We start from the raw sequence: 13,723 nt of genomic DNA on the forward strand, positions 1-13,723 counted from the left end.
TTAAAATAAAATAAAAACGGTGCACATTTCATTTATCGATTATAACATTTATGTAGTTTTGTTCGCTTGTCTGTCTTTATAAAGGTCCAGAAATGTGTCAAGTTTTTCATCAGGTGTCTTTTTTAATTATATGATGTAAATAAGCGACGTACGAAGACCGGGCCACAGAATAAGGAGCACACAGACACATCCAACCGCATATGACAAATAACGAAACAACACAGGGCTGCAAACACAGGGAGAAGTACGGCAGGTAATGAGGGAGACACAGGTGGAATAACTGAAACAATAATGAGGTAACAAGATGGGCGGGGTCAGACAATCGACAGGAGAAAGCACATGCCACCAAACAAACACGACACAAGCCATGCGCTTACACAAACACACAGTGTCCTCTGGTGGCCATCCTGGGCACACCAGCTGAAGACTGTGACACATTTCTAATTTGTTGTCATCAAATATTTATATTTAATTTGTTTATATTTATTTTTTAATTTCAGCTTTATGTCCATTATTGAAAAATATTTTTAATAGTTTTACATTTAGTTTTAGTTAACAATAACAACACTGCTTATCATTAGACCACCCTAGATGAATTTGAATCTAAATCAGGCCATTGAAATAAGTGTATAATGGGATTTGCAGGTTCCGTATGCGTCAGGTGAACATAGTGGGCACCAGTCCACCCAGCCAGCCTTCCAGAAAGATCCAGACCCTGCAGGCTCCTCCTGATATGGCTCCTGCAAATGTCACCCTGCGAACGGCCAGCGAAACCAGCCTCTGGCTCAGATGGGTGGTATGTTCTACAATCAAAACAGTACACTCACACATTGTGTGGCATTGAGACTGTTACACAAACTCAATCTCTCTCTTTTTCGCCTGTTGATCAGCCTCTTCCTGAATGGGAGTACAACGGGAACCCAGATTCGGTGGGTTACCGTGTGCAGTACAGCAGGACCAGAGCTCAGTCCAAAGCCCTGCTGCACATCATTGCAGATCGCCTGGAGAGAGAGTTCACCATCGAGGACCTGGAGGAGTGGACAGAGTATGAGGTCAGAGTTCAGGCCATCAACGGCATTGGAGCAGGACCCTGGAGTCAACCCGTACGGGGAAGAACCAGAGAGTCCGGTAAGGACAAACCAGTAATCTTGTATTTTTTTATTCATATTTATTTATTTATATATATATATATTTTATATTCTACATATTTTACATTTACACTTTTTTTACTTGTAATATTTACAAACAGAATTTGTTTACTATATTTTGATAAGGGCATTAAAATAAATGTTGTTATTTTTATTATTTTTATTATTATTATTGAACATTAGGCATGCTTGGTATCATAATGTAAGTAACAATAAAGATAAAGTAATTAATTGCAATAAACTTAGTTCCGTAATTAAAAAGTATTAGATATAAAAATTGAAATATGTGCAAGCTGATGTGCTAAAATAATTCAAACTAGAACTGAAATAAAACAAATCTATCTAAATAAAAAAACTAATAAAAATGACAAAAGCATGTAACAAATTACTAAAACTACAATTTTAAATCAAAACTAAAATATATTAAATATATATATATATATAATTCAATAGTATTAATAAATACTTTAATAGCATATAAATAATACTAAAATAACACTGATATATCTGTTATTTTATAGCTTCAAGCGTCAGATTTTGGAGCTGGAACTGTCCATTTTATAATATGGAATGGAAAAACTTTTCATTGATCACATGTTGAGGTTAATGCATGTCTTAAATCATTCATCATATATAGTACGTGGGCACATGATTTCCTGTTTAAACAGGCTTAAATGGGCACAGATCTGCACACACATGCAAGCCTTTTCATTCCTCCTGTGCCATGAAAGAGAAGCAAACACACTTCCTCTGGATCACCTGTTTTTCTCTTTCTGCTCAGCTTGTTCTCCATGGTTACCAGAATTCAGTGAAATGGGTTTGGGATTAATAAGTGGGTGCTGAGGAAATTGGTAATGCATGGGGCTGTACACATGACTCCCCTGTTGTTCTTTAGCCAATCAGATTACCGCAATCATGCACTCTGTGTCCAGGGATTTGTGCCAGAGAGTGATTCTCTGTGTTACTCCCCCAATAATGGTCAAAATCTGGTGTCTTTCAGGCTTCGCTGCCTTTGTGATACTGTATGTGTCCGGCTATCAGCACACTCTTAATCCTCCCCCAGCACACACACACACACACATATAGATATAAGGCACATATTTCAACCCCATTAAGGACTTGGAATGCATAGACGTATACAGAAAGACTAATTTAGCCATATATGCCTTTAGCGAACACATTCATCTGTATGAACCCATCTGTCTGCCTTTGTTTTAATGCAGTCCCCTCTTGTGGCCCCACAAATGTTTCTGCATTTGCCACTACCTCCAGCAGCATTCTGGTCAGCTGGTTTGAAGTTCCCGAACCCGACCGGAATGGACTCATCTTGGGCTATAAGGTCTGTGAGCACTTTCAAGTGAAAAAAACACCATTCGTTAAAACTAAGCTGCAAAAATGACAAATGAAATTAATACATTTGAATACTTGACTGCAAAACACATGCAAAACTCGTGCAATTGAAAGTGAATGGTGGAAGTCTCACACATTCAAAGGAAACAGCTTATTTCCGTTAGGCAAAATAATTTTGATACGTCTCTTTTTTTTATATTTTCAGGTGGTGTATAAGGAGAAGGATTCAGACTCTCCTCTTAAGTTCTGGATGGTGGAAGGAAATGCCAGCCACAGTGTTCAGCTGACCGGACTGGGAAAGTATGTTTTGTACGAGATCCAGGTGCTCGCCTTCACCCGCATTGGAGACGGCCGACCCAGCACTCCTTCAATCCTGGAGCGAACCCTTGATGATGGTGGGCATTACAATACACAAAAAAACAAACAGTTGCCTTATTAAATAATCAGATGTCTTTACAAGTTTATGATGTTCTTATTTTCAGTGCCTGGGCCGCCGGTCGTCATTCTTTTTCCTGAAGTCCGGACCACCTCGGTCAGACTCATCTGGCAGCCACCTTCCCAGCCCAACGGCATCATACTGGGTACAAGAGTTTGTTTGCTTGTTTGTGCATTTGAGTGTGCATGCACTTCTTTCTTCTGGTGTTTATACTTACATGCTTGTCTTCTGAATGACCTCTTTTGACCATCAAGAGATGAAACATCCCTGAATACTTTCAACAGTGACTGTTAACGTGCAAAAAAACACAGAGTATCACATTAAAATAATTTATCCTATTTTTCAACCATATTTACATTACCTTTCATATTTTGGGTTCGGTATGATTTTTCATTTTCTGTTACTGTATGTTTACCAATGCTGCATTTATTTGAAAAAAGTACACTAAAACAGTAAATTGTGAAATATTATCACAAATTAAAATAGCTGTTTTCTATTTAAATACATTTTAAAATTTAGATTTTTGCTATGATGGCAAAGCTACATATTCTGGAGTCATTACTCCAGTCTTTACCATCCCATCCGTGATCCTTCTGAAAGCATTGTAATATGCTGATGTGGCGTTCAAGAAACATTTCTCATTATTATCAGTTTTGAAAACTGATGTGCTGCTTAATATTTTTGTGAAAACTGTAATATGTTTTGTTTTTCATGATAATTTGATCAACTAAAAGTTCAAAGAACAGCATTTATTTGAAATAGACATATTTTGTAACATTAGAAATGTTATTACTGTCACTTTTGATCAATTTAATGCATTATTGCTGAATAAAAATATTAATTTCCTTAAAAAAATCATACTGACTCCAAGTAAAAAAAATAAAATAAATAGTGTAATTGCTTCCACTCTTAAGCAGCCCCATTGTAAACGAAATCACATTCGTTTTGCTTTTGCTCATTAGCTTGCGTTTCCTCTCAAGGCAAGCCAAATGTTACATTTCCTCAACTGCACGCAAGGAAAAGTACAGTTTGCCCTGTCCTGATCTCTGTGATGTCATCGGTTCCCTCTCCAGCCTATCAGATCACATACCGCCTGAACTCTACCAATAGCAACACAGCCACGTTTGACGTCTTGAACTCCAGTGCACGGCAGTATACTGTCACCGGACTGAGGCCGGAATCCGTGTACGTGTTTCGTATCAGAGCGCAGACACGCAAGGGATGGGGAGAGGCAGCGGAGGCTTTGGTGGTCACCACCGAGAAGAGAGGTAATGTACAGTATTGTCACACATCAGCAAGACAAGCTCAAACTGAGCAGTATGTCTGATATTAAGCAAGAAATGAATTATAAATGGTTAAAATTAAACCGAAAACGTCCCTATCCATATGATCTTATTGTCACAGGTTCATGTAATCAGATCTAAAGTGCATGTTTGTGTGTTCATGTCTCTGAACGGAGACGTCTACGGTCCGCTGAGGTCAAGTCCAAAACAAATCAATCCCTTTTAGCCAGACCCGCTTTGGTGTGGTTTGAGACGCCTGGCAGAAGTTCTGCTGCACTGACTTCCACTCAAGCAAAGGCACATTCTTCTTACAAAGCATTATAATCAGACTTTGGGTTATTTATGCAGTTCACTGATCCAACGTAGAGATCAGAGGTTTTGACTCGTAAAGTGTGCTTATATAATGTAATATTAGAGTCATAAATTCTCCATAATCTAATGTATTTTTTAAAACGTTAACCGTGTTCTGCAGGATTATAAGTGTGCAGTGAAGCAGTGATAATATTGTATGACTGCACACATAAAACTAGGGTTGGGATGATAATTTAAAGCTAGCTTTCCAGGCTACAAGTTACTCATAATTTAAAGAAGTTACACAATTAAGTTACTATCTGAAAAAGTAGTTTGCTACATTAAAATTGCTAACCAAAAGTAGCTCAACTAAATAAGCCTCAATATATTAAACTAAATAGAAGCTATTTAAATTGTCATTTGCTATTACTAGTATCAGGGTAAGGGGACAAACAAATTCTAAAGATAATTTTATGGACAAAAATTTGAATATAGCTTTGAGATGATAATTTTTAAATTAATTTTCATGTATCAGATTCAATGCAGTTTATAAAACAAGATAAGTCGTAATAGATAGAGTTACAAACGTTTAAATATTTTGCCTTCTGTGAAGGGTCTAGTGAATCGTTTATATGAACCGTTCAAATAAATGATTGACGTTAAACAAATGGATTCACAAAAATGATAGGAATGTGTTTGATTATTGGCTTTAAGGTTTTAAGTGTGCTTATGCTTGACCTTTGACCCCCAGCTCGGCCACAACCCACCAGCCGGCCCACAGTCCCACAGGAAAACGTACTGGCACGCAGTGTGCTGTTGTCATGGGAACCCGGCAGTGACGGTTTATCTCCGGTCCGGTATTACACGGTTCAGGTCAGAGAGCTGCCTGAGAAGAACTGGACCATTCATTCTGCGTCTGTTAGCCACGAGTCCAGCTCCTACATTGTTGACAGGTACAAAAGACATCTGCTGGGAAGTTTTGTGTGATTTGATTCAAAAGTCCTTCATGCATGAAGTCACAGTTCTTCACAGCACAGATTTTCCATTAACAAGTGACGTTACTTTGTTAGTCATTGTAACTTTATACTGGCTTTACGCAAAGCATATTCTGAGCAGTGGCCTGTGTTTTGACTTGTGTGTGTGATTTTTATTTCAGACTGAAGCCTTTCACCTCCTATCAGTTCAGAGTGAAGGCCACTAATGATATTGGAGACAGTGACTACAGTGAAGAGAGTGAAGCCATTACAACACTACAGGACGGTTAGAACATTTAACCCTTCCCTCTTCTTGTACTCTTTATCAATGTTTTATTCAGCCGATATCAATTGCCCATTCCCACAAATTTGCACACTCTGTTTCAAAACCTAGTGAGCTGCTTGTCTAGACATTGTAAGGCATCGTAAGCATTTCAAATGTTCTAGATGGTGTTCAAGACTGCCCAACCTAGTCTTTAGTTGGTCAGGCAGCTGGTCTTTTAGCCTACCCGGCTGACAAGTGCCCCAAACCCCTCTAAAATCTGCAAACCAGACCAACCTGTGCAGGTTGGGAGAACCAGCTTACAGTAGGCTGCTTTAAACTGCATTTTTCAGCAGGGTTGTTATGACCAACATTGAAGTCAGCATCTTATATGTTCTGTAAAACAGTGTAACAAAAAACATTTTTGGGAGACGCTGAATCAAATTATTTTGAAACTGAACAAATGAATTACTGTTTACAAACAAATGCTTAGCAGTGTCATTTGGTTCCTCTGGCACGCTGTAATAAATTAGTGTTTTATTCAATTTGAGGACTAAAAAGTCTTGTTTGTGAGGTAAAAACACCCCTATCTTTCCAAAATATAGATATAAATAGTTTATAATAAATAGATATAAATGGATTATTTCACCTAATATTTGTGTGATATGTATCAGTAAGGTTTTTTTTGAGAGAGAGAGAAATTAATACTTTTATTTGGCATGCATTAAACTGAAAATGAACCAAATGATAATAAGAAATGTTTTTAGCACCAAATCTGCATATGCATATTAGTATGATTTCTGAAGGGTCATGTGACGCTGAAGACTGGAGTAATGATGCTGAAAATTCAGCTTTGCCATCGCAGGAATAAAATACATTTTAAAATAAATAATAATAATAAAATTGTAATAATATTTCACAATATTACTGTTTTTACTGTATTTGTTGATCAAATTAATGCAGCCTTGATGAGCATAATTCAAAAATTCCTTTTCCTATATAGACAGTGTTGCAGCTCACTGGGTTTTAGGAACAGAGCCATTAAGCACATATTCTTCTCTACATGGTCCCGCCGCCTTCTTGTCTCTGAATATATACAGCCGAATCATTCTGTATGTGATGTGCGTTTCATGAATTGACCATTATGCAGCACACAGATGCTCTTCTGTCTGTATTACGAGAACTTGGCTTTACAGTCATGATAGCAGCCAAGCACTTATTGTGAGTCCAGGTGATGCTATTGTGTGAGGCAGTAGAATAAGTGAGGTAATACAGTATCTCTGGTTGCTGTGAAGCAACTTTAGTGAAGTGAGACGGGCCGTGCATAATGCCTGTTTAAAACCCAACACAACAAATCAGGCTTAAAGACACTGTAGCTGATGCAGCAAAACATTCACAGGGATGCCAGGTACACAATTATATTTCTGTCCCTCTCCATTTAAGTGTATCTCTCTTTTTCCAGCTCCTGACGAATCTCCCACAATCCTGACTGTCACGCCACACACCACAACCTCTGTGCTGATTTGCTGGCAGGTAAGTGGGCGGGTGTCACAGTCTTCAGCGGGTGTGCCCAGGAGGGCCACCAGATGACTGTGTTCTGGGAGCACATGGCTTGTGTTGTGTTTGTCTGTTGCCATGTGCTCTCTCCTGTCTATTGTCTGGCCCCTCCCATCTTGTTACCTCGTTATTGTTTAAGTTGCTCCACCTGTGTCTCCCTCGTTAGCCTCCTCGTTTGGTTCCTATTTATTCTCCTGGTGTCTGTCATCCTGTGCTGATCAGTCATTTCTCATTGTGTGTGTTATATGTCTGCATGGAGTGCAGTTTTGAGCCTGCCTGTCTGTTTATCCCCCTCGGGGTGGTTTGAGTTAGTTTTTTCGCCAACGAGGGACTGAGCTGAGGGAGTTTGCCATGGACTTCAGGAATATGGCAGAGGGGCTGGGCTACAATGACGCTGCGCTGAAGGACTTATTAAATTATGCCCTGGATGAGTCCATTAGCCCCTGGAGCATGCTAGGATGCAATCATGTATGTTTTGAGGGGTTTGTGGAGTTCCTGGCACGTTCTTCAGCTAATGGTAAATATAAGCTGCCGCGCCCCCAGTGGTGGCCGAAGAGGTTGCAGCGCCCCCAGAGGCAGCCGATGAAGCTGCAGCGCTCCCGGTGGTGGCCGAAGAGGTTGCAGCGCCCCCGTGGTTCCTATTTATTCTCCTGGTGTCTGTCATCCTGTGCTGATCCATCATTTCTCATTGTGTGTGTTTCGTGTCTGCATGTGGTGCAGCTTTAGGCCTGCCTGTCTGTTTTTCCCCCTCGGGTGGTTTGAGTTTGTTTTTGTTTCATTTTTTTATTAAAATAAATAACCATTTCTCCTGCAATTGAGTCCTCGCTTCATCTCCCCGCACGCACCGTGACAGCGGGACTTTTCACTTACAGCCGCACCAGCCGTGCTTTCCATCATCGGTTTGTAATAACAGAGCAGGAGGGCATAGTATGTATCTTAAACACATATTATCAAAGTCACCCATAAATTATACTTTCAAAGAGGGCTGGTTGTAAAAGCTGCAGGCCTTTGGTTTACATTTTTATCCATTCAGTTGAAAAAAAGGTGAGTGAACTGGTTCCTCCACCAGAACTAGTTCAGTCACGCTTTATCGGGGGGATTTTTCTGATTTGCTTATTAAAATTGAGATTAGAATTAGCAAAAGTCTGGTTTATCCTTGCATTTATCCAGAGTAAAGATGTCTACCCTCTGGCAATTAGCAGCATACATGTTTACACAACCTCTAATTACAGTAGATGTACTCAACGTGATGCAACCCTAGACACAAATCAAATGGCAAAAGCTTAAAGGGGGCGGGACTGTCTTTACTAACCAATAGCAGAAGGAGCCATTCTGTTTGCCGTCACTAGTGGCACAGATATTCCACACTTCACCTTTAATGACACTGTTGATTATGTGTGGAGACATTCGCTCAGCATGTCCTGTCGTTCTTAGCCCCCTCCTGAGGAGAAGATTAACGGCATCCTCTTGGGCTTCCGAATCCGATATCGGGAGTTGTTTTACGATCGGCTCCGAAGTTTCAGCGCTCATGCCATCAGCAGCCCTTCAACCAGCTGGGCAGAACTCACATGTAAGCAGAAGTATCACTAGCAGTGTGTCTCTCAATGTGTACCGTAAACGAGACATGACCCAAAAATAAAGTATACATCTCTCAATTTTTATTTTTATTTTTTTTTTTTTGCACCTAAAATTTTTGTGATTATTTTAAGTTTAATAGTCTTTTATAATGATTAATGTTTTCATTGATTCATAGCCCAAATCATAAATATATTTAAAAAATGTAATAAGTTTTTTAATCAGTTTTTAAAAAAGTAATCAGTTGATTAATATTAGTATTAATCAATTTCAATATGTTCATTAATGGCTTGTTAGTTTAAAAGTATCATTTTAGTAGACTAAGCTTAATTTTATATGTAGTATTAACTATTTTAAAATATTTAAGATAATATCTCGCTCTCATTATTTTTATATTAACTAATATTTTAATTGATTCACAGCCCAAAACAATAAATATATTTGAAAAATTAATTAAAAAGTAATAAATAAATGTTCAATTAATCAGTTAATTAATATTAATCAAAGTTAAAAAATAAAATATTCATACAAACAAAATATCTTCATTAATGGCCTATTAGTTCAAAAGTATTATTTTTGTAAACCAAGCATAATTTTATGTTCAATATTAACTTTAAAAAAATATTTAAACTGGTTTCTGACTCTTCTTATTTTCCTGATCATATCTCCTATCAGCTCCATACAGCATACGGAACCTCAGCGATCCCTCACTCACTCAGTATGAGCTGGACAGTAAGTCACTTCCTGTTTCTTCTTGCTATTTTTTCCTTTTTGTCTTTCCCAGTCCATAAAGCTGATATATGATTGTGTCTAATCTAGTACATGTCAAGCCTTACTTAAGAGTTGAGAATAGGCAGTCTAGATGTTTGGGCTAGCTGCTGTTCTCACCTCACGTCTAGAGTGCTAATGCATTTAAGAGCTGCATCTGGTTTCTCTCTGCCGTTGATCTCTGCTGGAAGAGCAGTGTGTAAACTGAGTTTAGATAAGCAGACTGACTCATCTTTCAGGATGGGAGCTGACACAGTTTCCAGGGAAAGCCTGAGTCAAAGTTAATGGAACAAAGATGGTTGAGAAAGTGGAACATTTAATATAAAGTGAATCGCAGACATGACCCAAAAATAAAGTATACATCTCTCAAGTTTTATTTTTTTTTAATTTTTTTTGCACCTAAAATTTTTGTGATTATTTTAAGTTTAATAGTCTTTTATAATGATTAATGTTTTAATTGATTCATAGCCCAAATCATAAATATATTTAAAAAATGTAATAAGTTTTTTAATCAGTTTTTTAAAAAGTAATCAGTTGATTAATATTAGTATTAATCAATTTCAATATGTTCATTAATGGCTTGTTAGTTTAAAAGTATCATTTTAGTAGACTAAGCTTAATTTTATATGTAGTATTAACTATTTTAAAATATTTAAGATAATATCTCGCTCTCATTATTTTTATATTAACTAATATTTTAATTGATTCACAGCCCAAAACAATAAATATATTTGAAAAATTAATTAAAAAGTAATAAATAAATGTTCAATTAATCAGTTAATTAATATTAATCAAAGTTAAAAAATAAAATATTCATACAAACAAAATATCTTCATTAATGGCCTATTAGTTCAAAAGTATTATTTTTGTAAACCAAGCATAATTTTATGTTCAATATTAACTTTAAAAAAATATTTAAACTGGTTTCTGACTCTTCTTATTTTCCTGATCATATCTCCTATCAGCTCCATACAGCATACGGAACCTCAGCGATCCCTCACTCACTCAGTATGAGCTGGACAGTAAGTCACTTCCTGTTTCTTCTCGCTATTTTTTCCTGTTTCTCTTGCCCAGTCCATAAAGCTGATGTATGATTGTGTCTGATCCAGTACATGTCAAGTCTTACTTAAGGGTTGAGAATTTGCAGTCTAGATGTTTAGGCTGGCTGCTGTCGGCGGTCCTGTTCTCACCTCACGTCTAGAGTGGTAATGAATTTAAGAGCTGGATCTGGTTTCTCTCTGCCGTTGATCTCTGCTGGAAGAGCAGTGTGTACATTGAGTTCAGATAAGCAGACTGACTCATCTTTCGGGATGGGAGCTGACACTGTTTTCAGAGAAAGTCTGAGTCAAAGTTAATGAAACAAAGATGGTTGAGAAATTGGAACATTTAATATAAAGCGAATCACATTGTTTGTCTCTTTTAGTTTAGTTTAGTTTTTTTAAGTAGATAAAACTTGTTGTTGAGTGCCAACCATGTATGAAAAAACGGCCATTTGTGATTTTTGCTCTTCTGTAGATCTTACGAAACACAAGCGCTATGAAATCAGAATGAGTGTCTATAATGCTGTTGGTGAGGGACCAACTAGCTCACCGCAGGAAGTCTTTGTTGGTGAAGCAGGTAAAAACCTTTATCTTTATAAAGTTTTTCTTAGCTTACAAACAAAAAGGAGCAAAACTTCACCTCACACTGGTGTTCCCTCACAGTTCCCACTGCCCCGCCTCAAAATGTGATCATCCAATCAGCTACTGCCACGCAATTTGATGTAACGTGGGACCCGCCTCCACTGGAGACTCAGAATGGAGATATTCAGGGTTATAAGGTCAGACTCTGATGACTATGTGGAAAATGCTTTTAGTGTGACTCCCATGGATATTTTCTGCATGATGGCTATCTCTTGACCTTCTATGACTAATGGTTTTTCTGTCTTATTTAGACTGTATACTATTTACATTAAAACAAATTTATTTTGTAATTTGTCAGTAATATATATATATATGTGTGTGTGTGTGTGTGTGTGTGTGTGTGTAGAATGTACTAATTCATATTTTTTATAATGGATTTTCATAAGTTAAAAATGTCTGGGCTTGACACATGGGCAAAACACTAAAACCTATATGTAAAGGTCATTTTAAAAAGGTTGCAAAAATAAATGATGAGGCTTGGAAAATGTTTCCAAGAGCTTTATAATGTAACCTTTATATAATAGAAAGTGCTAGAAGCTAAAAAAAAATAGCCTAGAACACACATGCAAAACAATAATATGAGTGTGACCTATTGTTTTCTACTTGCAGATTTTCTTTTGGGAATATAAGCGTAAAAACGAGACCGAGAAACTGCGGACTCTCTTTTTGCCAGAGGGAGGGGTGAAGCTCAAGAATCTAACGGGCTACACCACCTACATGATCAGTGTTGCTGCTTTCAACGCAGCCGGAGATGGGCCACGCAGCCCACCAACCAGAGGAAGAACCCAGCAAGCTGGTGAGGAAACTTTAGACAGCTCTGTCCTTACCTGTCTTGTCCTGGAACTTCATGCATTATCACAAAAGTTAACAAAAACACTTGTTCTGGGTCATTTGCTAAATATGTGGTGTACCGAGTACTGTAAGACCACTATCGTAACTTCACTAGATAGATTTTTTCAGATTTTAAAGCTGAGTCATTTTACTTTTAATAATTTCATCTAAACTAACACAGTCGTAAAACTGCAACTTATTTTACGGTAAACACTAGGCTTGATACCGGTGTTAAGCCGCAACACCGGTTATGTCACTTGCCCACCGCGGCACCGACCCCCACCGTCGTTTTGATTTTTTATAGTAATAAAAATCATTACATCAAGGTGTATGCCGTGCCTCCAAGCTTTGCTACTCGTTTTGCTAATAAACGTTCAAATAATTTCATTATTTGTCCAAGACCTTCTGGAATGCTGAAAACTGGCCAAAAAATATCAAGAACTCAACAAGTTATCCTTTACTTCTAATCAGTAAATCTGCTGTCTGCGTTTGTTTGTGTGTATAGAGTTCGCTCTGATGAAGCGGAGTAATTTCTGCCTTATTCAGCCTTGTGGTTTTCATTCGGCATGCCTGTGAGTTGGCTCACGGCTCAGAGCGTCTGTGGGACACAGTCTCTAGATTGTTCTCTCATTCTGGAGGAGATGTTTGTGTGTGTCTGTATTTGTTTGTGTGCAGGGGCTGGGAAAACACTTTCCTTCCATAATTGTGCTAACATCAAATTGTGATTATTATAATCAGTTGGGGTCCACAATTAACACTTGCCAGTGGTGGGTTAATTGTAAAGTTACTATCAATAAATATTTTAACTGCCCATGAAATTTTGCATTATTTTTATTTTGAAAATATTTGAAATTTTAAATAAAGTTATTTAAAATTATTTAGCTATTGTCCTTGCTTATTTATGACAAACAGCACAGGTAATTTTGCGCTATCACTTACAAACAGTATTATTATAATACAGTATAATTTATATACTATTATAATGTTTAATACTATTTTGAATTACCTTTTTTATATTTAATTTTTTTTTTAATTTTAATTTAGTTTGTTTTAGTAATTTAGTTGTGTGCTTTTGTCATTTTTTCTTAGTTTTTGTTTAATATTTCTATTTATCTTTATTTAATTTAGTTTTTTACATTGTTATTTTACATATTAGTTTTACTTTTAGTTGATTATTTTATTTTTAAGTTGAAAAATTTAATCTAATATTTATATTTTATATTAGTTTTAACAATTACTTATTTAATTATTATTTTATATAGTTAACATTAACAAACATAAACTATTCTCTGTTGAAACAGCACCTGTCACAACTCCTTGATTTTATTCTTTATATGTAACCCTGGACCACAAAAGCAGTCATAAGAGTCAATTTGTTTTTAAATTGAGATGTATACGTCATCTGAAAACTGAATAAATAAGCTTCCATTGATGTATGGTTTGTTATGATAGGACAATATTCTGGAATCTGAGGGTGCAAAAAAAATCGAAATTATTGAGAAAATCGCCTTTAAAGTTGTCCAAATGAAGTCCTTAGCAATGCATATTACTAATCAAAAATTACAT

The 13,723-nt window shown here is 36.9% G+C and overlaps 1 protein-coding gene across 1 annotated transcript in view; it reads left to right on the forward strand.

Moving 5' to 3' along the window:
• The window catches only part of sdk2b (sidekick cell adhesion molecule 2b), a 332,871-nt gene that overhangs the window by 296,621 nt on the left and 22,527 nt on the right, over positions 1-13,723 (forward strand). Inside the window, exons 24-37 of the mRNA XM_016480739.1 lie at positions 646-796; positions 891-1,128; positions 2,372-2,487; positions 2,704-2,893; positions 2,981-3,079; positions 4,008-4,202; positions 5,260-5,461; positions 5,665-5,768; positions 7,207-7,277; positions 8,736-8,871; positions 9,552-9,608; positions 11,160-11,261; positions 11,348-11,463; positions 11,936-12,118. Of these exons, the coding sequence (XP_016336225.1) occupies positions 646-796; positions 891-1,128; positions 2,372-2,487; positions 2,704-2,893; positions 2,981-3,079; positions 4,008-4,202; positions 5,260-5,461; positions 5,665-5,768; positions 7,207-7,277; positions 8,736-8,871; positions 9,552-9,608; positions 11,160-11,261; positions 11,348-11,463; positions 11,936-12,118 (1,960 nt within the window). The remainder of the gene's footprint in view (positions 1-645; positions 797-890; positions 1,129-2,371; positions 2,488-2,703; positions 2,894-2,980; positions 3,080-4,007; positions 4,203-5,259; positions 5,462-5,664; positions 5,769-7,206; positions 7,278-8,735; positions 8,872-9,551; positions 9,609-11,159; positions 11,262-11,347; positions 11,464-11,935; positions 12,119-13,723) is intronic.

This window comes from Sinocyclocheilus anshuiensis, unplaced genomic scaffold (assembly GCF_001515605.1).
Source record: "Sinocyclocheilus anshuiensis isolate Anshui unplaced genomic scaffold, SAMN03320099.WGS_v1.1 scaffold1833, whole genome shotgun sequence".
Taxonomy (NCBI): Eukaryota; Metazoa; Chordata; class Actinopteri; order Cypriniformes; family Cyprinidae; genus Sinocyclocheilus; species Sinocyclocheilus anshuiensis.